Consider the following 26,450-nt stretch of genomic DNA (forward strand, 5'->3'; position numbering starts at 1 on the left):
GCAACTGGCAAAACTCAACTGGAGTAGTGCCAGGGCAACATGTTGGTCTCCACCACAACCCCATCCTTGTATCAGATACTCAGCAGCCCACTTCTCCTCCCAGCAATAAAAATAAGGCAGTATATGTTCAGCAAACCTCTTCAAAGCCCAACTGGCACCACTCTGAAGGGAACATTGCTGTCTTCTGAAGGTGAACCTAAGTGCCAAGGTGCAGGAAGTGCTGACCCAAGAATGAGCTGTGCAGGACACAGCCCTCGTATCAGCCTGTCTTATCAGAGATCAGCAAATGAGGCGTGTACAGCAGGCATCCCTCCCAGGATGGGGGCACCTGGCCCCTGCCCCCCCAGGCACGGTCCCCAGGCCAGGGTGGGCACATCTCCTCCCCTGTCCAGTGCCTGCACTTTCATTCCACAACATGCAGTAGTTCAAGGATACCTGTTCCAGAAAAACAACAAAACAGCCTGAACAAGTGAAGCAAACACAGCAGGTTAATAATTTCCTGCAAGGAGCAAGCACAGGAGAGCACTCTTGCTTATCATCACACTGAAATATGACCCACCAGTCCTGCCTGTCACTGACAGGCTTTTTTTTTTTTTTCTACTGTAGGGTTATTCCTAGTAAAACATAGTCAGCTTGAACCAGCAACAGTATCGAGCAAACTTTGAGCTGGAAAAATTATGTAACAAGCCCCACTTGACAGAAGAGGTGAGCTAAAAACCTGCATGCTTCCTACTCCCTGCCTCAAGTATTGGACTTGATGTAGCACGCTCACATTTGCTATAAATCCTGTTTCCAGTGCAATATTAATATTTCCTGTTTCAACAGCATTCAAGCAGCTTTAAGCATGCTCTAACATAGCTCTGTCCTTTCTTTACCAGCAGACTTCAGGGGAGATGAACCTGCTTTGTACAAAAAGCACACAGAGAACCACTCCTACCAAGTGAATTATGTGCACTTGGTTCAACAAAGCAGTTAAACTTTTTGAGTTCTCATTCAGCGGTTTAATTATTAGCAACCTACAAAAAGAGTGGAAGAGATAAACAGTGTATTTGGTTGCCAAATAACACCCATCAATAAAAAAGGAGAAAAGTGTTCTCATAAGTCACAGGCACTACAAGAAAGCATACACCCAAAAGAATATATATGCATAGGACACAGCAAAACTTTTTTTTTAAGTTTCAAAAAACATTTAAAAAAAACCCCAAAATCCCATCTGTTTTCACTTAGGAAAATCCTATGGAACTTTTACCAAAAGACATTTCCTCCTTTTTAGACTGAAAAAGAGTCATTTGTTTCACTGCACTTACTAGACATGCAGACAAATTTATAGTGTTTTATGTTAAAAGCTTTTCAAAAAGCCACTGGTTTGCAAACTTTCACATCCTGCTGAGCAAAGAAGCTAGGTATAGTTTCATAGAGAGGCGTAGGCTGTGTTTCACTTCAGGTTTGCCCTGCCTGTCTCCACAGGCAGAGCAGCACTCCCTCATGAAGCTTTATGCTCCTTATGTCTCATCTCCAAACTCCTAGTGCCAAACAGCAGCAATTCTGGGAGCCAGCACCAGAAGCACAAGCAATGCCCTCATCACTGGATACCAAAATCTGTTTTCCCCTGTTTTAACTCATCATCCATGTCCCATGAAGCTACCTTTCTGATCTCAGCAGCAGAGGTGAAGACTTATTTGTGCCTCCAACAGAAGCATCTGCTGATGTTGGAGCACCTAGCTCAGTAGATAGGGACTCAGGGCATTCAATATTGATTCAGCTACTCTGAGCATGTTAATGCCTAAAATCCTTTTCAAATCCAGACACTCACTCTCCATAGCTTCACTACATTCCTGGAAGTGCAGTGAAGCCTTTCAGATAGTTCACAAAAACCTAAACATTTGTTTCTGCACACAGATTTCAGGGAAAACTAGCTATAAAGGAGCTGGGAATGTCAGGAAATGAGCATTCTCAAAGACACACCATTGCCTGATTTGGTGTCTTCCCATGTTCAGTCTATGAGGCACATCTGAGATGTATACTTTTTTTGTCTTCATAATCTTCCACAGTTATAAAAATGGCTCATACCTCTAGTTGTAATATAAGTCCCAATTCTCTGCAGTTTTGTGAACCTCCGCTTCTGATTGTGTTGGGATTGAGAAATAAACCAGGCAACAGCTGTAGCCAGACTGGAAACCACTATGTAAATTCAGTTGCAGCGTGCCTGTTAACACAGTTTCAGCTGGATAAACTGGCTTCCTTGTAATTTGACATTCTCACTTGAATTGGTACTGGAGATAAATATCTGTCTGAAGGGCTCAGTGGAGCACCAACAGAAATCTCTTCTGCATCTCTTTTAAGCTATTGACAGCAAGCAGAGCTGGAGGCACCTTTCAACAAGTGGTCCAGGAAGCCACAAAACTTTTGCCCTAATAGTCCAAGGGAAGGCTCCAGGAGTTTGCTCTGAGCCCTGATTCTCCTATGAACCATGCTTATCCTGAATTAGCACCAGCCCAGAAAGGGACTGTCTTTTTGGATTTCATTCATCAATTTCCTGACTTTAAATATGAAAATGATCAGCTCTAACATTTTTTTTCCTAGATGTTTTTTGTGTCACTATATCAGCAAAGCTTGCAATGTACAACTTCCTTCATGTTCAGGATATGTCTTCCAGTGAAATGCTACTCATAATCACGCACCAGTTATATAGTACCTGGCAGAAAGTTATGAAAGTAAAATGCTAGCATTCTTCAGAGCAATATACAAACTCTGCTAGGAACTTGAAGCCAAAGTCAAAAGTCCAAGTTAAGTTAAATGTTTAAAACAGTTCTAGGTCACTAAAGCAAGTGGTTTTAGAAATTTGATCACCTAACTTGGACAACTTATTAACTCCTTAGGAAATCCAGCATAGATGTGGTGTTCTCAACAAAGCTTACTGTTTGTCAGTAATCCAAAGTGAAGTTTTAGTTACGTAGGAAACCTGCAACTTATGATGGGCTTTCATAAGAGCTCACATAACACCAACGTTAGTTTTCTAGTTAGGGAGCCTTTTCTTTTTTTGGTTTTGTTTTTTTTTTTTAAGGTGCTGGGTCTCTTAGCTTCTCAAGATGGCAGCCAAATGCAATGCAGATAAAACATATGTATTTCTCTAAACACAGGCTAAAAAACCCAAACATGCACCTCAACTTGTCACTACAGACAAGGCTATGGCTTGTTCTTTAAAGTAAAGAGATCTCCATGGAGTTTTTTGGTGTATTTTTCTTAAATATTGCCATCAGTCTGGCATATTTCAAGAGCTTTTGCCTACTCTCTTGAAAGGAATATTATTTTAAAGGTTCCTGCAGCAAAAATTTCACTCCAAAAAGAAGTGGAAGGAGTGTGGCACAGCAGCCACAGCTTCTCACTCAGGGAAGGACAGAATTACTACCCGATCCCAAGCAAGCAGAAGTTACTGGTAAGAGGGGAGTCACCATTAGAAAAGACAAATGTACTCTCATCCACTCTTGTACCTGGGGCAGAGAGACCTGACACCAAGACTGGCTACAACTCAGAACATGAACATCCCCATGGTAACTAGAACAAAATGCTCTCAACTACCATAGCAAAGCATAAGCACTGAGGGGACAGACCGTATCTTCAAAACTGTATTTAGTGTCCTTAACATGGTCATTCTTTCCCATAATAATTGGGGGCTACAATCCTTAAAATACTCTGAGCAGCTCTGGCAATAAGGTAATGCCATCCTCAGCGCCCAGCCAGGAATAAGACTCAAAGGATGAGCCCTTTGCTTTAAGTCAAAGCCTAATCTTTGCCTTTATCAGAAGTCATGACACACAGACTTCTACCTGTCCAGACCCATATATCCTGAGACCAGCCACACCAGATCTACACAGGAAAGCCCCTGCTGCTGGAGTCCTCATGGGCATACAACAAACATTTCCCCATCTCTACAAGATGGGCAGTATCCAAGCTGAGGCTGGAGCACGATGCTGCACACCTGGACACTGCCCAGCTATATGTGCAATGGCACAAGCAGCTGGGAGGACTGGTTTCACAAGCAAAATAGTCACCTTTGCTAACACGACACCATGGGCACTCAGACTATGCCTGTAGTAACCAGTGAACAAACACCTTCACAAGGATGTAATCCACCTACTGGGTAAAACGAAAAACGAACCTACAGGCAGGTTCCACAAGCTGCCCCAATAGAGGGCATCAATAAGGTGAATCGGTCATTAAGGAGGAGAAATGCTCAGAAGAGCATGGCATCCTGCAAGCTGAAGGTCTTACTGCCAAGCTTTTTCTACTTGTCTTAGGTGGAATCTAGGTGGCCCTTAACACTGTTAAGGAGTTTTGTGTTTCTTTCTAAAGGGAGGTTTCAAAACCGGTTTTAGACAAAGCCAGTACGATAAGAACTGGGTAGTTGCTCATTAGACAACAGGATGCCAGGGTTGTTGAGAACTTTGCAAATAATTTGTGTGTTCCCATTTTACAATGCCTGAAGTATCAGAAGCATTTCTTGTAGGAATGGCACAGCCACGGGCTTGAGCTGTTCTGGCCCACAAGAGCCGGGAAAAGCACAGGCTGGTGCAAGATCCCAGCACGGCAGAGCACGGGCGGGAGAGACCAGCAGCAGGAGGAGGCAAGGTGCTTCAAGGGTTTTCCTTAAACACACGTTTGGGAAGTAATTACACCCCCTCCGAAAAGAAATGCCTGGTACCTGCACGGTCTCCCCCCATATCCCAAGTACTTCAGAGTTGCAAAGGTCTAAGACAAAGTTATAAAACTAGAAAGCAAAGGTTTATTTTATAATCCGAAATTCCGAAGTGATAATCCAAAGGTTACCAAGTTACAACCTGAAACGGCAGTCATAACTCAAGTTACGAAGTTAAAATCCAAACCCATACCTGTAACACCAAGTTACAACACTAAAACCCGAAGCTCGACCTCTAATCTGAAACTCCCGAGCTGCAATGCGGAATTACAGCTATAAGCCATTCACAAAGTTACAGAACAAAACGCAGCCCCCTGAAAACATGTTCTAAACCCAGCCGGAGCCGGCTGCGAGCTAACTTAAAAGGAGCCGGAGCGCTGCGCGCTGCCGCAGAGTCTGCTGGGCGGGTTTTATTTTGCCTTCAACTCGCTCTTTTAAATCGAGAAAGCAGCAAGGGAGTGGGAAATAAAAATAATAAAAAAAATAAACCCCAAACAAACAAACAAACAAAAAAACCAAACAAAAAAAACCCCAAAAAAACCAAACCAAAAAAAAAAACCAAACCAAACATAACCCAAAAAAAAAAAACCCTAAGAAGAGGTCCCCAAACGCCCCCCAGGACCCCACTCACAGCCGTAGCGGGGCCGCTGCAGGGACGCCAGCTCCTCATGGTGCATCCTGCCGCCGCCGGGAGGGACGGCGCCGGCCCCCGCCCGCCCTTCTTATGCGCGGCCCGGGCCCCGCTGATTTGCTGCGCCCGCGGCCGCGCCCGCCCCGCGCCGGGCCGGGGCCACCCGGGGCGGGCCGGCGGGGCCGGGGCGGCCGGAGCGCGGGAGAGCGCGGCGGGCGGGGGAAAGTGCGGAACGACAGAGGAAAGGGGAGAAAGAAAGTGAGAGACGAGGGAAAGAACAAAACAAAACAAAAAAGCAACCCCAAGCAAACAACAGCAACAACAACAACAAAAAAAAAGGCAGAAAAGCGCCAGGTCAGAAAGAAAAAGAAGGGAGGATAAATCAAAACGTAACCAAAAAAAAAAAAGAAAAATCCTCCCCCCCTCAAAAAAACCCCCCACTAACAAAAAACCAAAAACACAACAAGAACCCAAGCCCCAAAGCAAAGGAAAAAAAAAAACAACCAAAAACCCCCAAAACCACAAAAGAACCCCAAAAGGCCGCCAAACAACAACAACACAACAAACTAAAAAAAAAAAAAAAAAAAAAAAAAGTCAAAAGGCAAGGCCCAGGGCAAAATAAAAAAAAAAAAACCCAAGAAAAACCACAACACAACAAAACATACCCAACCAGCAAACCAAAAAATAAAGTGGAAAGAAATTAAATCCACTGCCCCCAAGAGCTGGTGAAACAAGGGGGGGGGGGGGGGGGGAAATGCAAGCAAAACAAACAATAAAAGCAGAATAACCCCCCCTCTCAAAAAACATAACAGAATAAAACAAAATAAAATGAGTACAAAAAGAGTCCTAAAATCAAAAAGCAGAAACCCCTCCCTCCCAAATGCAGGAAAGAACCCCAAATCAGCAATCCATGCAAACCCTCTGAATGAAAGGGAAACAAACCAAAAAACACCACCCCAAACCACCAAACAGTTTAAATAAACCAAATTCCACAGTGCAGAAGGCCAAGGAATCTCCCCTATGGTGTTTTGGCCGGGTGGACTTTGAAGAGAGGTGAAGAACCAAGCCTAAGACTCCCTCCTGTAGTTTTGCTGTTTCAAAAAATTCTCACTCAAACAAGCAGCGTTTCTACCAAACCACAAAGCCATCACCATGACCTGCAGGCACTTTTGGAGTTGGGTGTACTTGTGTGGACCTGTCGCATGTTGCTGCTCCTTTCTAAGGAGTTTTGTGAGGGAGCTAGGCATGTTCCTCGATTTCAGACTCCTCTCCAGGGTGTCTCTGACAGAGAGGGCTTGATTTTGGAGAGCTGAGCAGCAAGTCCATGAATGAATGATTCACATTTTGGGGCCACGGGCTCCCAGGTCACTATGAAATGCACCTGAAGATGGTTTCTCAAATTGCAGTGTATTATACAGCAGGACTATACCCTCTCGAAAGTCACTATGCCCATACCATGAAGTTTTATGGAAGACAGGTTGAGGTAGTGTCTCTGCACAGCCACAGCCTGCCCGTGGGACAAAATGCACCTGAGCATGCATGTATTTTAATGACATTTTTTACCAGGTGACTCTTAACCTGTGTGTTTGCAGGTTGTCTGGAAGATTTTAGTCATTTGTGTTTCAAAATAAAACACTGCTGGATCTGTAGAGTCTCCTCTGTGGCTGGGCACAGCTCGCTGAGGTAGGGAAAGACACTCCTCATAGTACTTAAGGCATGGATTGTTGAGGAAGAAAAGATTGACAGAGCACAGGAGAAAAACAACACCTCAGAGGAAACATTGTCTTTTTCTTGAGGTGCTTTTGATTTCCCCTGCTACCTTTTCCTTCGTCCCCAGAGATCAGGGAGGATGACTTAACAGCAGAGGTGTGTGATGCAAGCACCAGTAGAGCCGCGGTTCACACTTGGCTTTCTGAATGCTTTCTTGAATTTTAAACAAATACCCATTTACTTGCTTCTTCTCTTGTATAAAAAAGTGTGTGAACAAACCCAACATGAAAAAGAATAAATTTGCTTCTACAATTTAAAGAGTTATTGAAAATCTTGCATTTGCTTCAAATGACCATTTCTACAGCCGTTTATACTGTTACATAGCCTAAGTCAAGAATGCACTGTAGAACACTTTCTCCATCTCTTTTATCCTTTAGTCAAAGAAAGATAATTCAAAGTTTTCTTAAAATATATTTTCTGACTAAAATCAAGGAGCCTTTTCCCCCTGAAAAGTTTCATTTTGGCACAACTGCATCATGCTTCAAATGACAACACTTCTCTCTGAGAAGGGCTTGGCCTGGTCTGCAGGTTGCGTAGATGTGGTATGATACAGTAACGGAGGGGTCTCTGTCCTGAAGGAACAATCTGCCAAAGCCCCAGAGGGTCTCTGTGTGATATTGCCAGTCTCTGGTGAGTTTTCTTATTCCCCTACCTGCTGAAAAGTCAAGGGTGTGTGCAGGCATGATGTCACACACACATGCATTGACACCTTTGCTGAGAAAATGTTCCTCCCTGTCTCTCAGCCCCTGTGCCTGCAATGTGTCCCCACCCTCCCCCTCCTCCATGGGTGTGCTTGGTCTAGGTTGGCACTAGCACTTTTGTCACTGCATGGGGACTCAGATAGTTGTGCCGGATTGAAAAATAACTTTTTTCTCTTAGTAGGGTTATTTCTTAGGCTAGCAGTTGGTTTGTTGCTTTCACACAGCTGCCCCTTGAATGCAAGTGCCAGCTTAGAGCAGGGGGCAGACCAGGGTAAGAAATGAAACGCCTGGGTAGGGAGAAGTGAGAATGTTTTTTTGGCAGCAGTACCTCTGTAATGCTTGCAGAACACCAGGCATGACAGAAAACAACTGCTCTCAGTGGGAACTGAGACAGGTAAAAGAATATTGGAGTAACAAGCAGCAGCCACACAGGCCTGCTCATGACATTCTGCATTAGGTTTGTTAATCCCCACTTTTCTGAGTTTAAAGGCAAATTCCATCAGCTGTTTGTGGTATGAAGATTTAAACACCTCTGGAAGGAACCAGGCAGAGAAGTTGCAGCCTGCCCCTGTAAACTGCTGGGTGCTCTGCATGGGGTGGGGGAGCAGCCCCTCTGCACCTCCCTCCTCTCCTTCTTCCTTCTGGGCCTTCCAAAGTCCTACTGCAGCTGTGACTGGCTGGAAAGGTTCCCTGCAAGAAAGGCTGTGTTTTTTCCCACTTTCTTATGGGGAAAAAACCAGAGTGCAGTAGAAGATTTAAAGTGAACCACAGATTTTAGGCAGCCTACACCAGAGCTAACACTACGGACACTACATTCTTTTTTATGAAAATACACAAGCACTCTACTTCTATATGTTACAAAGGAGTATGCTCTAAAGAAATCAGTGTAGTCAGCTATCTAGAGTAAATGTTTGAATGTGAACATTTCCTGTTCATACTCTGGGTCCTTTAATGGAGCTTAAGATCAATGTCCTCACCATATTATCAAGGACACTGTGGATAACATGCTTTCCACTGCATTCATACTAACAATCCAGCTCGAACTTCCACACCTGCCTGTGAGGAACACTGTGCCCCAGTAGGGACAGAATGTGAGAGCCAGCTAGGAATGAATAGTCTGTATTTAAATACAACAACTGTGTGTTCAGAGGCACTCTGGACTGCTCAAAGTCTAGAGGAGAATAAGCTGAAAGAAGGGAGGGATAAAAATGTACCCTTCCTATGTATCATTGCCTGTAAATGGATCAAAAAACTGCAGAGGCCTCTGCTACTTCAAGTTTTCTGACAGTCCTGTTGTGTACAGAGAGATTTTATATGGTGAAGGATATTGATATTTGAAATTCTTGGGTGGCTTATGTAGCAGTGACGCAAGTACATGCAGGTAATTAGAGACACTAGGCTTTTTGTTGGAAATAGAGGTTTTAATGTCACTTTTTCTGTGACAATACCTGAATTTGTTGTTACATAATGTGCCTTGGCTGGTTGCATTTGTCCTACAGAAAGGAAAACTGCATTTGTTAATTTAGAAGAGGTTTTGTTTGGTGGCTTTGGTTTTGATTTGTTTGGGGTTTTCTGTTGTTGTTGTTGTTTCCTATTAGCTATTGTAGAGAAAGTCCATATTCTTTTTAATTTTGCAGGAGAGAAAATCTGGGCTGGAGAGATTGGCCTGGTGAGTAGGAGTGGGGAAGCTGCTCCTAGGGCAGGTCAGCCTGAATCTCTGCAGCACAATACAGAAGAAGATTAGCTCCAGGCAGGCTCCCAGTTACTGCAAAGACCTTTTCAATTGTTTCCTTCTTACAGCTAATTAAAGGCTGACAAGCTTAAGCTGAACGTGCCACACGGTGCTTGTGCAGACCCAACACCAGTGTGCTGTAACCAAAAATGTCTTGCTGCCCTTTATGCTCCCTGTGCTTCCAGGGAATGAACTGGTGGAATGAACTCTCAGTGCCTCAGGATGGTGGGAGGGGTCCCTCAGCCCTGCTGGATATCAGAGGTCACCAAAGTGATGGTGACTCACAGGGACATGAGCTGGTGTCCCCATGTGGTGACAAGGATACTAGTTGGACTAGTGAAGGTGAACCTAGACTAATAATTTTGTCTGCATTGCAGAGAAAAGGCCACAGCTGCTGTGTTTATGAATTCAACTCAAAGGTCAAGAGGCGCTCAAGGCTATGTTAGGGAACACAAAATCAGGAAGTGTCCCCAGCACAGCTGCCTCTAAGGTCTGCTGTGGGTCTTGCAAGCAGCTGTCTCTGCAGGGAAAGGGATCAGCTCTGGGAATTGTGCTGGGTTACTGCCTCCCCCTCAGAACAGTATTCTTATTATGCATTATTTATTATCATGAGGTAAGTAAACAATTAAGTCATCACATAATTGGCCACAGTGATCCTGGAAAAAATACAGACTGTGTCAGTGGGGACACTGTAAGTCCCTTGCTCAGAAAAAGCAAGTTAGAGATATCACTTGCCTCTGTCCCCTTCCTTGTGTGCCTAGAAGAGAAAGGTGATGGTGCAACCCAGCCCTTACTTACCTCGTTCTCTTCTCAGCTCTTTCTTTCCAATAAGTGAGGGCCTGTCATCACAGCAGAAACCTTATTTAAAAAGGTATATTAAGTTCAAGCTAGACTGGAGCTGCATCAGTCAAAGGAACTTAAAGAAATGTGAGATTTTACAAGTTCAAAATATCATGGCAAACTGAATGGCAGGTTAAATGGAGACCTGTAATAAAAGAGATGAAGTGCCTTTTTCTCTTAGTAGGAATGATTCCTTCCCATTGAGGAAGTGATTTTTACTTCTCAACTGTCCTGGCATATGGTTGGAGGGAACACTAAACACCAAACCTCTGTATTTAGAGGAACACATTACTCAGATTTTGTAATGATTTCTAGTGTAAGACAAAGTAGTTGGAAATATGCCTAACTCTATTGGGCATCAATATAAATAAAAGAAACCAAATTATATTATTATTTGATAAAATTGAAAACTCATTTTTTAAAAGCAAAAGAAGCAGTCTGTGGGATGGAGGAGAAACAAACATGTGAATAACTTTGACCAAACTTGTAGAAAAAGAAACCTGAAAATGTGGATTAAAAGGCATGTTAAAGTGTAAAGTGTTACATTAAATGTGTGTAAAATGGTATATTTGTATAGCACTGACACCTGAAAAAGAAAATGTTTAGAAAAATTGCTTCAGAAATCTGTCTTCTTTCTGCACTTGCAAACCTGATGTTGTTTGCCTTTAAGCTCCAGCTGCCAAAGTAAGAAGGTGCTTAAGCACCCACACTTCAGTTGTTCTGAGGAAAATAGCCTTTTTAGACCTCACGTTTTTAGGGAAAACTAGCAAATACAGTCCTGGAAATATGAATAGCAGTTTATCCTCCAGTGTTTTTGTCAGAAACACTTTGTGACTTCCAATTTAATAGTAAATCCAAGGATTTTTATTTCAAACACTGGCATCCGGGAGAAAGCAATATTGTGATTTCTCAGTGACTCTTCCCAGGCCCTAGATTGCATGTTACAAACTGGAGAAACACAGCTCATGCTGACTGACAGAGCTGTGCTCATAGGGCTGTCTGTAGGGTCACACCATTACCTCAGTCATGGGACTAAGCTAACAGAATGTTCCTCATTGCTGCCCAAAAGCTGTGGTTTTCTTTTTCAGAAGCCAGCTCAGCTCCCAAAAAGCTGCTTAAGTGTAACAGAGGCTGGAGTGATGTGTCGTGTGCTGAAAGTGAGAAGCAGTAGTGGAGTGGCAATACCACATTACAGCACAGCTTCTTGTGTCTACTTCTAATTGCCTAAATGTCATGCATCTAACATTACTTAAGGTGCATTTTGAACGTGTACTTTTATATGCCCTTTCCTATCAGGTGAGGGCTCCCTCTGCTTTCCCCATCTGGGCAAGACTTTGTTAAATCTTGTCTGTCAAGGTACCTAAGAAACCAGTTTCTCTGCTTGAACAGGTTTTTTAAAAAAGGAGTATTTGTTCAAAATGTCTTGGACAAATGCCCTGGTTCCTGCAAAAGTGGCATGAATTTAGCAAGACAGAGGTGGAAATCTTTCTGCCAGCACCCTGACAGAAAAGAGCTTTCTCCATTTTCCTGTTGGAATAAATATTTATTCATTTAACAGAGTACTTCGGAGTGGAGTGACTCTCCTTGTCTAGACGTAATGAATAACCATAAAAATGAATTCAGAACTGTTTGAAAGCAGGGAACATCTGTGGCCGGCTGCAGCTCAGGGATTCCAGAAAAAAGCATTCTTTATTGAGTTGGATGTAGCAAAACTAAGATCTTGATTGTTTCCTTGCATGTTATCCACAAGCTATAAGTGGTTTGCCTGTGGCAGTGTTTCTTTTGGGGGGTGGGATTTTTATAGGTTTTGGAGTGGCATTTTTTTGGTTTTGTAATACAGCATCTGTGTGCTTCTTTGTGATTGCATGTGCTTAGCAATGTTTCCACTCCACTAAAAGTCTATGCATTATTCACTCATTAATGTTTTATTTATTTATTACTCTTGAGGCACAGCATTAGGAGCTTTGCATTTACAGCATACTGAGTGACAGCTAAGGCAACCCTACAACTATTTCTTGCCTGCCAACAGTTGCCCCACAGATAAAGCACAGGCTGAACTCCCATGGATTTCCACTAGATTAATTCTGGTCTTCTTATTTCCATCACTTTTCCACTGGCACAGCTCCAGCCTTTTGAAAAGCTCCTCATTATTCACATTAGTGTAAAAAAATGAAGAACATGTCTAAAAGACTGACAAATTCAGGCTCCAGGAGGCTCAGCCAGGAGAGCTAATCCCAACATCCAGGACCCTTCACAGAGAACACAGTGTCGGCAGCCTCCTCTTATTTAAATCAAAATGGCTCCCATTTGAATTGCACTCCGGGAAGAGTCTTTCTTATTTTCCGAAAGGAAACCAGGTATTCCTCAGATAATCAGATTCCAAATCAGTTGTGTCTGTAGCACTAAAATGAGCATGAGAAAAATGAGCAGTGAAAAGTTAATCAGCATCTTGTGTAGGTTGGGGAGCATCAGTATCCTGACCCTGGCTCCTTGGGTTATGGCAGCCCTGCTCGCATAGACCCCCAAAGCTGGCCCCACTCAAGACCTGTTCCCCCAAAACATGTCAGAGATGAGCTAATCCCTGGGTAAGGACACTGCTCACCCATCTCACAAGGTGTGTGTGCCTGGGTGAAGGATGGATCTCAGTCTGCTGCTGAGAAGTGACAGCTGGAACTCTGTGAGCTTTGTTAATAAGGTCTTTCCTGATCCTTCCATTAGTTATTTTTCCTGCTCCACCTGTAGGTCAGTTTGACGATTGCAGTTTCAGTGTGGACCAGTTGGTTTTCCATAACCAGATTACTGATGGTAAAGTATGGTCCCTGAAAAAGGTCAGTGTTAATGCTCTCACTGAGGGAAGATCCTGTGTCACCGTGAACAGGTAGTTTTCCTCGGTTTCAACATTTGTGTAACAGTAACAATGCAAAGAAACCTAGCTAATTACATAGTTAACGACTTCTTAAACAGATGTCAGCTCTCACCCATCTGTTTTTTCTTTCGGTTTATGATCAATCAATATCTCTGATGTGCTTTTGGCATACAAAGTCCAGAGTTTTACCCTGGAACTGGGCTCCATTTGACCTTGTATTCCTGTCTTCAAAAATTACATACTCTGTATGTCACAAAACACAGTATGGCAGCCCCACCAAAGATACAGAGTTAGAGTTCACATTAACAGTGCAATACCAATATTACTGTAACCCAAAAGCACATCAGCATCGTAGTGTTCCTTTGTTCAACATTAGTATCTTTACTAACAGCTGTGACCATTCTTTTTTTATTTCTTTTTTTTTAATTTAAATTTTAAACCCTCTGATTTTAGCTAAAGACTGAAGACTCAGTATCCTCCTGCATACTGAGAAATGAGCTGATGGGCAATTACTCTCGAGCAGCCTGAACTTACTTTTCATATAATTGTACTGAACACTATCAAAACAGTTATTTCTGTAACTCCTTATAACTGAATAGGAGGGATAGAGAAACATTCATAGACAACAGTTCCCAGACTTGTTGGATAGGAAAGAAACCTGGGAAAAATGACCCTGACTGGTATGTAATCCTACATACAAGGTGGAATGCCTTTCAGGTAGTCTGGTTCTAACACCAGCACTGTAATGCTCTTTGTAGGCAGAACCTCGAGTTTGCAAGGGAGTCCATGGAGTATGTGTGCAGGGACAGCCAGCCAAAAATAAATCATGCAGAAAATACAAGATTCCACCAGTGGCTTCACTTTCAGACCTCTTGCGCAAGTGGAGTACTCTTAGTTTTATCTGATTTCTCATTCCCACTCTCTGTAAAGTCCAGTCTAACTGCAAAGCAAAGGATGTTTTTATTTATAGTTGTGTACACCCTGAAAGTCTTGCGGTTAAGTAGTCTGCAGTCTCTGTGGGCACAGAGTAAAGTTAAATGCATTATAAAGCAGATGTTGGAAAATTCACTTTTCAGATCTATTGTGATTATTGGCAAAAAACTGTTGTTCTGCAATGATTGAACTCTGCATTATCATGAAACTTTTAAATTAAAGTGCTATTTGACTGGGGGAGAATAAAGATCAGATTTGTAGCTGGAACTGTATTTACTCAGAATTCAGCAAAATTATCGGGATATCCAAGCAACATTTTAAGGTTTTGCAGCAGGCACTTCACACTTCATTCTTGCAGCTAAGCATTCTTAAGTACCTACGTTTTCAGCCCATAACAGTGTGTTTGAGGAATAGTTTGACAATTCGTAATTCTGTGACTAGAAGTGCGACAGTCTGGCTGTTCTGAAGAATAGTGGAATTTACTCAAGAATTGATAAGGTTGGCACTAGTTTGTCTTTCTATTTTCACAGCTGGAAACATTGCCTGGATTGAATAGTGTGGGCGTTTCCAAATGTAGTTCAGTCAGGCATTTTTTTCTTCCCAAGCTATTTAGTGCTTACAACTTCAGTCTGCTACAGTTGTGTGTACTAAAATCACCACTGAAGTCCTAATCAGATCAGTTAAGTTCGCTGTGAGAGCCACAAGCAACATGGTGTGAAGCGCATCTGCAGAAAGAGTGCATTAACTTGTGTACTGTGAAAGTTTTATGGTGACACCAGAAAATGTACAGAATGGTACAAATTTCTGTTCAGCTTAATATTTTTAGGAAAGTCTCTGAAGAACTTTCAGCCAATACTTCTTATCTCTGTTGCCAATGTAAAGTGCTTTTAAAAAGTTCCAGAGATGAGTAAATTGGTTGCGGGGCAGTTTGGGTTGGATACTGATGTCATGTAATATATAATCTGTGTAACATTACAATTTCTATGGGTTAAATACAAATCACAGCCTAGCTGGCATCCTAGCAGAAAGCAAAGCATATGGAGGATTCATGTGATCTATTTTAACATTTGTTCTTAGGGATATACTGTGCTGTATACCACAAAATGCCTCCCCTGCTTGCCATTTGCATCCTTGCTCTCTATGCACTCATCTCAAAAAATATGTAAATGGACACACACAGACTGTTCTGAAGTAAGTATCACCATTTTGACTGCATAGCTTTGTCAGCCAGGACTATATGTATGTGTGTATATATATATATATATATATATACATACACATATCTGTGTGTGTGTATATCTATCTATATTTATATATATATATACATACACATATATATGCTTCCAAAATTCATTTGGAGGAATGCTGTCCTACAAGGCAAGTATCCTTCTTTGTAGAATGATGTCCTGATGTCCTCCAAAGCAAGAGATGTCATCCAACACAAGATTCCCTGCAACTGAAGGTTTTGTTCAAGAGACCACGTGATGTTTCTGAGAGGTAGCTGTGAAGAATATCTGCAGAAAACTGCAGAAAATAAGAACAGTGTTTCTTCCCATAATGAGACTAGAGGGCAAATCTCCACTAGAGAATGAAGGGTACCCTTCAAATGCAGGTAGATGAGGATGTACATATAAGGAGACTAAAAATATGAAATAGTACTTCTGTTGGTTGTACTTAATAAATACAGAATGGTATTTTCTATACTGTACCACAAAACAACCTAGTTGCTAAAGGACAGTCACAAAATCATGCATCCCCTTTGTAACTGGGTTTTGCCGACAGTACTCTTGCATGAGCTGAAAAATGTTTCAATTCACATGTAGCTTAAGTTTTTCCTGTTGGTGACACAGCTGAAGAGACTCATGTGTTTTGTTTAGTCCCTCATCTGTTTAAAATAACCTATATTTGGAAATGTGTTTCTGATTTAGTCATGGAAATGTTAGAATATAAATAACTCCGCATTTTTTTGTTATTTTAAAGCTACCACATTTGATGCTTTTTGGATGGCCCAAAAGCACAAATGCAATGATAATAATTAATATTGTTGCAGTTCTGCTTCAGTTTTGGTGGTTCCTGGGGTGATTTTTTGTGTATCTGGTGGTTTGGGTTTTTTTTTTCGTTAGTATGTGTTTGTTTGGCCTTGTTGTTGGTAGTGGGTTTTTTCCTGTGAATCCCAAGTTCTTATGGAAACATAGTTTATTGTATAAATTTCCACTGGCCTTTCAGATTCATGGATCATTATACTTTGCAGCAGTATGTTTTTACATTGAGTTAGACTAAACCCTTTTGTTTATAACATACTCCTGCAATGCAGTTATATACTGAAAGGCCAGGTGTCTATTTTGTGTAGCTATGTACCATAAAAATATGAATCCCAGATGGTTAACTAAAGAACTTTGCCTCTTACAACCATAGTACCTTTTACTCTATCTTCTTTTCATGGTCACTTAAACTCATTTAACTTTATTAACTTGTTCCATGTTTACTTTTACTATATGTTCAATTTCAACTACAGGCACTAAAGATGAGATATATAGAGAACCATTGTAAAAGAACAATTAAGGTAAAAGAACTGTTTTTTTCTATAGTGGGTAGTGTAGCATCTTGTGGATAAAGAATAACAATATTCTGGCTATCATCACACCTGGTATGTATTCATTGCAGAGAACATATCTTTATTTTAATATAGCAGAGCAAAAAATCATCCCCATTTATTAATCTGATGTACACTAAATAACTTTGCATTTGTTTCACAGATGATAAATATTTTGCAGATAAATTTATAAACACTTCCACATTTTATAGATTTATACTGTACACAGTCATCCTACACAGAGCATGCCCTTTCACAAATATACAGACAGCTTTCCTCAGAGGACTTAATCAAAACACTTGGTCAAACATTTTGGAAGCTGGCAATCCTACACAGATGAGGATACTGGAAAGATGAGTTCACAATTGTACCAGCTGGACTTGAAATGAAAATTTCAGAACTCCAAAAGAGGGAATTTATCAAGGCACACACATGCAAACACATAGATACAATAGTGATGACTGTAACCTTCTTTCCAGGCGCACACAGCAGTAAAGGAAACAAAGAAAGAAAGAAACAGAGAGGTCAGGACCATTGCCAAGATCTTGGTGCAGATTAGCAGATCTGAAGTCAAATTCCCACGTTCAAATGGCAATTCAACTTTAAAGTAGCTTGTTACCCGTATATACAATATGTACATGTTACCTTGCATTGAGAAATGGAGATTGTCGGAAATGGTAATGATTTTCTTGACAACACATGGCCACTGACATACCGGTGTGTTTGTACACTGAAGACTGCTTGAAAAATGGTACGGCCAGTTGGCTGAGAGCAGAACTGTAAAAAACTAGGAAAGAATACATATTTTCCTTCTGCTGCTTAGCATTAGAAAATGCTGTCAGGTTTTTAAGAAGATCAGTAACCTGACAATGCCAATAAATTGCAGTGAAAACAAAAAAAGAACAAGTTTTTGAGAAAATCAGTAGCCTTACAATACCAGTAAGTTGCAGTGAAGACCAAGAGCCCTACTTTCTGCACCTCATCCTTTGATACCTGACTTCTGCACATATGTCATTACACTGCAATGGAAACTGCCCACTTAAAAAAAATCTAATTTTGTACGGTATATTCCTGCATATATTTGAGGCCAAACATGAGATACAATTTAGTTGTCACAAAGTTGTGCAGCTGAAGGTAATACAGCATTTTTTTAAAGTTTAATTTGGGTTTTTAATACAATATTCTGTAGAAAATGATTAAAAAGAAGTTGCCAGTTGATTCACTTAGCTTATAGCATTGGTATTGAAATCCTTTTAATGTTTGTGAAGCACTACATTCATAGGAAAAACAAGGCTAAAATTATTCATCCAAAAAAAGGGCTGAAAAACCACATTTCTCTCACAATAGAAATTCCAGCATGGCAGTATATACAGTCATATACCTCTTATATTTGAAAGACAAAGCTCCTGACCCTAAAAAATTGCTTCACCAATTTAAATAGGGATCAGATTACACATACAAAGCTTCTGACATGTAACACTTTGTAGGAACCTAAACCATTTGGAGCACAATAAATGCAGGCAGACACTAGCAGCTTGGGGTATTTTTTAAATTCTTATAAATGAGCGGGCTTTCCTACAGTGCTAATTTCATGCCTGCTCTCAATTTTTGTTAGCAGCAAATGTCAATTTAGCCTTTCATTTAATTAGTGAGGCACTAAAAAAATCAGTCATCATATTAGGACGATTGGTAGCAGGAAAGGAACAGGAAAGCACTAAAAGGTTTGTCCAAAAGAGATGATGGGAGGTTGTGTTTTTGAAGTAGCTCTTCAAATATTCTCCTTTTTCTGCCAAGCCATTGATTTTAATCTATGTTTACCCATTTATGTATAAAAGGTAGTACTATCTACTGCTGCTGTAAATTTGAATGACAATTTTCTACTTAAAACTGCCTGTTTGTGATCACAATTAGAAACACTATGCTATGGTTTCAATCATTGCATATGTTTACTCATTGGAAAGGTGTCCTCCTTTCCGAAAGAACTATCATGCAAGCCTTGCTACCCTTTCTTAGCCTCCTCCCAAAGGTTTCGTAAGCACTGGTATTTAGTTTATCAACTCAAAGGAGACATGAGGATAAAAAAGAATAGCAAGCTGCTTGGGTTGGATGGTTTGTTTGTTTTAATCTTATTATAGAGCTGGCTTTCCTATAGCAAACATACGTTCTTTCGTGTGAAGGGAATATGCCCTTTCTTCTGCTTTCTTACTTCTGTAGCATGAGTGTATGTCCCCTACCAGAGGAGGAATACTTCAGAGAGTGAACATCCTGAAAAGAGCAAAGAAGAAATGTAGCAGATGCCAGAGCTTTTGGAAGAGCTCTTTCCACTGTCACTGGTCGGTGGGTATGTGCAGATATTTTCACCCTGGACTGGCTTCATTTATAGTATCCATGACTTTATATGGCACTAATTACTGTAGAAGATCTTCATGGGTGTTAATCATTAATTGAAAAACACCCTGGCAATGGCTCTGTTTCAGGCTGGTCAAAAATTGCTGATAAGAACAGTAGCGGATAATTCTTTAACCACATCACTAGAACAACAGCAGCCATATATGCAGAAACAATGAAAAACATACAATACAGAATATCACAGACATTTTCTCATACATTACACAGAAATTAGTGTGTTGATATCCCCATGGACCATTTTGAAGGCCTTTTGGTTGAATAAGACAAAATTCATAGCTTTTAGGAGTTTATGTATCTGAGTGCGGTGTCTCCTAGCCACTGGAACACCAGTGCCTTTGCATGATGTGCTGTTTTGCTGTTTGGCACAGTGTGATGGGGAAGGAGGGTGGGCTGGGCAGACAGGGGAAGGCAACAGCCAAGTCAAAGCTCATTTTTCAGATCATTTCAGGAATCCCCTTCCAATGACTGGAAGCTAAGGGCCACTTGAGATGACTCTTGGCATCCCAACAATTTTGCACATGAATAAGTAAAGGTTTCTGCACAAGGAATGGAGCAGGATGTTATTTGTGTTCAAAGCATAATGCACAATGAAAAAAGTAACACTGTCATGGAGAAAGAGATGAGAACATGATTTGTAAGTTTAAGATTCATCTGTGTTATAGAGATGTATGTGTCCACTCACCCACATATGTGTTCACTTCTAACTGTGTACTATTTCTTTACAATATGCAATATTATATAGCTTTAGGCTAGGATTTGAAGAAAACATCTGAAAAAATAAAAATAATTGAAGCCTATTTCTTGAACTATTACTCTTCATTATTTATATTTAATTTGATTCTGTTTCAATATTTTCCCCAACCCTCTTCTTTTTAACTGGGTATGACAGACCCATGTAAGATTCACAAAATATTTTTATCACATAGCCAGTGGGGGATGGGCATACATGTGGTCATACAAGGCAGACATTAAGAGGACAGAAGACATGACTTATAGATAAGAATACATGCAGAATTGTACAGGAGAAGTGCTAGCCAACAACTCTATCGCTTGACAACAAATGAAACTGGAACAACGCATATGACACTGGACTCTTGCAGAGTACTCTACTTGCAATGAGCTGTGAGTGCTGTCCTTTAGCATTACAGCAGCTTCAGCTTGCTTGGTCACGACTACTTGTGAAAACTGAATGGCAAGTGGTAGATGTCCAAAATTAGAAAGTAGAAAGCTAAGCAAAAAACCAGATCCTTAGGATCCAAGAGAAATGAACTTAGGTGGCTAGCTGTGGAGAGAGTGCTGAAAGTGCCTGCCAGCTCTTTTTCTCTCTCACTTTCTCTCTCACTCATGGGCTGGTATGTCTGGCTACAACTCAAATGTGTTGATGGCCAGAGTAGGGGCAAGTCTCTACAAATCATCTTGGTTATGTGTCATTAGAACGTATACTCATGAGTACCCTGGGTGGAAAGAACAATACTTTCATGTCAGGTCATCCTCACCCAAATGCTCCTGTTGTTATGTAATCTCCAATCTTTAGTTATCAGACTGTGTACTGGTCCGGAGCGAGCAATATGTTCTAGACCTTTGTCAAAGAGAATAGATTGTTTACCCTAGAAAGCACTGTACCTTTCCCTAAGTGTTTTGGTCCTATTAAATGTAACTCATGTGTATGTTGTGAGAAGAGACTGCTGAAAATTACTCCTTTGTTCATTTTGAGTTCCACAGGATGTATTCAAAGGCCCAGAACTCCATATTATAGGCCAGCATCTTTGTACATAATTCAACAAAATGTTTAATAAGAAAAGTAAATAAATCAGGCCTAATTTATCTTTCTTCTGTTTTTCTATATATCAATCTTATACAGCTAGAGTGGGACTAAATGTTGAAGGGTCCTTCCTTTGCAGGACTAAATAGGAAATTGACTTCTATGAAAAAAAAAAAGGCAGCTAATGATAGTGAATCTAAATATATTTTGTAGCACTTGTTGAAATTATTAGAAGAAAGCAAATGAAGCTGATAGCAGTAAATGGACTGGTTGTAGACTATGTGAGGTTAAATGAAGGTAAGTGAGATCTGCAAGTAGCATTATAAGTTGATACTTTCCATTTAATTAATGTTTTGAACTGAGTTCCAGATTTTCTGGCTAACATGTCTCTTCTAATATCACATTATTACCTGAACCATGTCTTACCTTGAAAGTACAAGCAGAAGTCTGTATTTTCATGCTGTGTTTTTTCAACTAGCAGCATTTGAAAGTACTAATGCAGGCAAATACCTAATATTTTACAGTAAGTTTAATGAACAAGAAGGCAGGAAATATAGAAAAGCAGCCTCTCAGATGTGTTTTCTTCTGGAATATGATTACTGAACATGTGTTTTCTTTCAAAACACCAGAGGATGTGGAGAATTTCTGTTTTTACTTCTTGTGTCTTTGACCCCCTGAGTGCAAAAATTCATTTTTTAACATTGTAATTGAAATTTCAATTGCATTTCCAGGTTATTAAACAGGAAACACGGCTTGTAGGTTGTATTAGCATGATATCATCTTGTTTAGGTAAAGAGGTGCGACTGGATGTAAACATTTTTCTCTGACTAATGAAGATTAATTTAAAACTCAGAATGGGAAGAAACCTAAAGCCTAGCACACGGAGGCTGTCCTATGAGGGACTGAGGACTATATTACTTTGCTGAGAATTGGTATCTGACATTGTGCCTCAAGAGCAGCTACACAAAGATAAGGCTCCACAGTGGTAGATAAAAGAAAAGAAGAATACAGAATATAATTTCCTCCAAATGGGGCTGAGCTAAGTGCACAGGCAAGAAGATTCCCTCAAATCAGGAGATCAACAGGGGCTATTCTGAGAGGACACCTCTCCTTTTATTAGGTCAGCCTTCAGGTAAACGTGGAGTCTGGCTGTCTCAAAAGGTGAGATTCACACACAGAAGGACTTCTAAGGCTTCTTTACATATTGTTTTAAAAGTTATAACCAAAATGCAAAAGATATGTAACAAAACTTCTTACTGAATGTCAGAAGCAGGTGAGAGAGTTTTAATTTTCTTTAAGGCTGGTCCCCTAGCAAGAAAAGTAATTTGGAAAGCAGAACTTGAGTTAGCAATCTTAACTTTGATCCATATTACTAAAATGATAAAGGACGAGTAGACTACTGGAGCCATCAAGAAGGAGGGGTAACTCTTTTTCATCAATGCTCAGCTTTTGTACTACACAGCTCTCTAAGGGAACTGGTTAAAATCAAGCTGAGAGGAAGAAGGTCATTAATTACCAATGTTGAGTGCTCCACCATGAACACCTATTCCTAGCTCCCTTTCTAGGAGCCTGTACTCAACAACCAATGCGGTGGTTCCCAAATGTTGTAGCGCATGCTTCCAAGCAGCAGTGCACTAGCATGGACATAACCAAGATGGTTAAAGAGTACTAACATGATGAATAAGATGCTTTCAAGAAATTAGAGTCTGCTAAGTCAAGTTCTACTATTAGACAACCTGTAAGGAGTGAAACTAATTCGAATAAAATTTCCTTGCCAAAAATGAAAACATGTGGTCTCTTTTGTGGACAGTTTCCAAATTTCAAAATATTTGACTGTTATGGTTAACAGTATTCTAAATGTTGTGAGTCTTATATGTTTTCAGGGGTCATTGTGCTTTTTGTCATTTCTGCTGTTGGGATGAGCTTTTCAGCTGCACAGAAAATTCCTAGATGTTATATCCTACTTCAGTTTAGACTGACAGGGATTTCTAGTTAGCAGTCAGTCAGTTCTGTGTCTGTGACCAAAACAGACAAATAAGCAGTTTTGATTACATAGGTTTTATAACTGTAATACACAAATGCTATCAAGTTTTGCTTCTGTCTGGTATATTAGGAATCTAGCCATGCCACTAAGTGATTCTCTGTGTGACATATAAGTGAATAGACATAGAAAGAAAGTGCAGATCCTTCTGTTCAATATTTATTACCTGTGATTGCTTTGGAGGCTGCAAGAAAAGACAGAATTGCTGAAGACCAGTCAAATTACTTTTGCTTATAATGTGAGTAACGTTTGTGTCCAGATGTCCATAAATTTCTGTTCCAGTCTGTGGATTTCACCTATCTCACAAAGTTATTTATAGCATGTAATTGCATTCACTTTTTTGTCTTTATGCGATAAATCTTTACTGTGCTCAAGGAAAAAACTATTGAATATTCAAACACCTTTGATGATGGCTTGCACACTCGCTCAAATCTATTGAGCCAGCTAGCTTACCATCTGGGAAAATTCTAACTTTAGGTTTTGTTTCATATGTTGGAATTATTCTTGGTTTTTTTCTTTGTTCATCTCTTTAATTTACTTATTCTCCCAATTCCTACCCACTATTCCTTTTTCTTTTTTCTACCTTAGAACATTATCATTCTGGACCACGCAGTGTCCATTTTTAAAAATCTCTGCTAATTCCTGTTGTTGCTACATTTCATTTCATCCAGACTTAATCACAGACCTATGATATAGTCAGGATTTATGATAAGACCAACACTGAAATCAACATAATTTTACATGTCAGAGATTTTAGAGTGTTAAACTTGAATCATAGCCCTCAAAAGCTGAATATTATTCTTCTGTGGCCCATTTCCTTCAAGCTGGTCAGAAGGTATGAAGTGCTGCATGTGAGTGTTACGGGAATTACATGCAGAGATGGACAGAATATACTACTGCAAGAGGACAGTGCAACACAAAGCAATATTTTACCATTGTTGTTGGTGTTTACTCCAAATATGTACAGAGGCTTCAGATTTCAAAATAACTTGTGCAGTATGTGCAAGGAGTTTAACATGTGCTACTAATGAATTGCACAGAGAAAAACGGCTCAAATATAATATTAATTGCAGAAAACAGCCTTAAATAGTATTAAGGCTATGATTGGTGGAAAAAAGGCCACATATGCAAAACTAAGGCCAGAATTTTTTTCTAGACCTTAGTGAAATGAGTTCTTCCTCATTTATTAGCATAGTTTAGAAATTTAAGAGTCATGTTGAAGTCAGATTTAAACATAAAAATATTTAATCTCAAATATCTTCATCCTAACACTCCAAAATAAACACACTTGCTAAACTTTTTTTTTTTTTTTTAATTACCAACATCAAAATAATGCCCCCTAGTTTTCCATACTCAGGCTTTTTAAATTCAGCCAATTTTCTCATTTCATAGGAGAAAACAGCATCTTGGGGCTAACATTTTTTGTGCTACAATGTGTAGCAGAGGCATTTGTTAGTAACTGAAAATGTCACTTCTAGAATCAGTAGATTAAACAGTGAACTATGAATATATTGAATAATCTTCTTTTACTGATTCTTTTAATATGACAAAGATGATGGCTGATAAAGACTGCAGTGCCACATATTACTACCTAAATCCAAGCTCACATCTAAGAGCAAGAAAAAAATCAATTAAAAAAGGTCTAGCTTATTATATGATGACCTTACTTGAAAGCTTAGTTGCTTGGCAATAATTCATCTACCTAATAAATGTTGTCAGACATAATTAGAAAAAAATACTGAATAAAATTTTCCATATGTTTTATAGAAAATTTGTTATTTCACACTTGAAACCGCAGATAGTTAATCAGCAGATATAAGTTGCCTTAGCTCCACTGAAAGCAATGCAATTTTTTGTCATCAGAGGATCTGCCTCTTTTCTTTGATGATTTTTTAAATGTTTATCTGTATTAAATTTATAATGCTGATTTTTTTAAAGAGGTCCCATAACTTCTTGCATAGCATTAGAACTGATGGGGAATTTTCCATAAATCAGAACAGTCCACAGCATAGAAAGAATGTATTTACTATCATTTGTTTTCCATCTATGCACTTGGTCTAATAAAAGCATTACTATTCCCTGCAGTCTTGTCATGGCTTATTTCTTAGTGGCTTTTCAAAGAGACATTTGAAAATATCAAGTGGTCAGAGATTCCTGGAACTATTAAAAATAGCCAAGAAAATGGTTATATTGAGAAGTATAGAAACTATGAAAGTAATTAAGGTCTTTATATATATAAATTCTAAATAAACCTCTGAAAGTATCATCCTTATAGTTCAATGGCCTGATTCTTCCTTTATTCTTCCTAGCAACAGCAAAATTATTTGCATTCAATCATTCCTGGAAGAAGACAAATTCACTGTTTTAAATGAAAAAAAAATCCAGATGCCACAAGTGACAATAAACAAAAGTTTCCTGGAGCATCAGCAGCAAAAAGTGAAAATGTTAACTTTGTTATTCTCTCTGCTGCATACCTATATGGACTTTTAAATTCCCTGCAACAGCTGTTGCCTTCTCCTCAGTCAGTATGGGGTTTGGTTGGTAATCTTTGCTGAGATTGAATCTGCCTAAAAATGTTTCCCAAGGAAGAGTCACTGCCACGAGTTTTTATCACCGAAGCACAGCTGCAGAAGGTCACTGTTCCCAGTATTGATGCAATCAGTAGAGTTTCCTGGTAAATGCTGCATGCATTGATACATTAACATTCCCTGCACCAATACTGCTAAGTAATAGATTTGCATGTCTGTACTGTTACTAAAGCTCACAATGCCAAGGCCAAATTTAGCATGTGTTTTTGAAATAATCTGACTGCTTGCATTTTAAATATCTAATTATCAGTATGGTTTTTACCTTCCTGGATATGTCACCAAAACTGCTGTAAGAGGTAGCTTTGCACTTCAAAGTGAAATGGGCTTGAATAACAAAGTATGCAAGCAAACAAAAGTGAAATTTAAAACTTTCATACAGAGGTTGCTAAATCTCTGCTACTCCAAAATATCTTTTGGGTTTGATTTCTGACATTTGAGCACTCTACTGTGTGTTGAGAATCTGAAGCCTTTGCACCATCAGTCAGGAGAATGGTATTTGTACAAAGAAGGAAATAAATAGTGAATGTTTTTTCCAGTTACATCAAAACCTGGGTTCTTGTATCAGGAAGCCGAAGTCCTACCAGACCTCCACATACTAGAACAGTAGAAGCAAGGAGAATAGGGATTGCTTTGGTGATACCAACAAGGGAACCGAATATTAGGTTTCCAAGTACAGCTGCAGCTTTGCATAGTGCATTCAGAAAGCCAAAGCCTGTTGCCCTAGAAGAGAAAACAGAAGAAAGTTAAAATACAGGTGAAAGAGTAACACCTTTGAGACACATCCTCAGTGCGAATATATCAGTACAGTCCCAATAGCTTAAAGAAAATTTATGCCAATAAGGATTCTGTGCTCATATTCAGTGCTCTTATTTGAAATGAGAAGTTAAA

General features: G+C 39.9%; 2 protein-coding genes across 3 annotated transcripts in view; both read right to left on the reverse strand.

Moving 5' to 3' along the window:
• IQGAP2 (IQ motif containing GTPase activating protein 2) overlaps positions 1 to 5,394 on the reverse strand; it is a 125,004-nt gene extending 119,610 nt beyond the window's left edge. Inside the window, exon 1 of the mRNA XM_036403702.2 lies at positions 5,328 to 5,394. Within this exon, the coding sequence (XP_036259595.1) occupies positions 5,328 to 5,373 (46 nt within the window). The 5' untranslated portion in view covers positions 5,374 to 5,394. The remainder of the gene's footprint in view (positions 1 to 5,327) is intronic.
• An 11,425-nt stretch (positions 5,395 to 16,819) lies between these two features.
• The window catches only part of SV2C (synaptic vesicle glycoprotein 2C), a 119,509-nt gene continuing 109,878 nt past the window's right edge, over positions 16,820 to 26,450 (reverse strand). For both annotated transcript variants that reach the window (XM_036402723.2, XM_036402725.2), the window contains one exon: positions 16,820 to 26,282. In XM_036402723.2, the coding sequence (XP_036258616.1) occupies positions 26,099 to 26,282 (184 nt within the window). In that variant the 3' untranslated portion in view covers positions 16,820 to 26,098. The remainder of the gene's footprint in view (positions 26,283 to 26,450) is intronic.

This window comes from Molothrus ater, chromosome Z (assembly GCF_012460135.2).
Source record: "Molothrus ater isolate BHLD 08-10-18 breed brown headed cowbird chromosome Z, BPBGC_Mater_1.1, whole genome shotgun sequence".
In the NCBI taxonomy this organism is placed as follows: Eukaryota; Metazoa; Chordata; class Aves; order Passeriformes; family Icteridae; genus Molothrus; species Molothrus ater.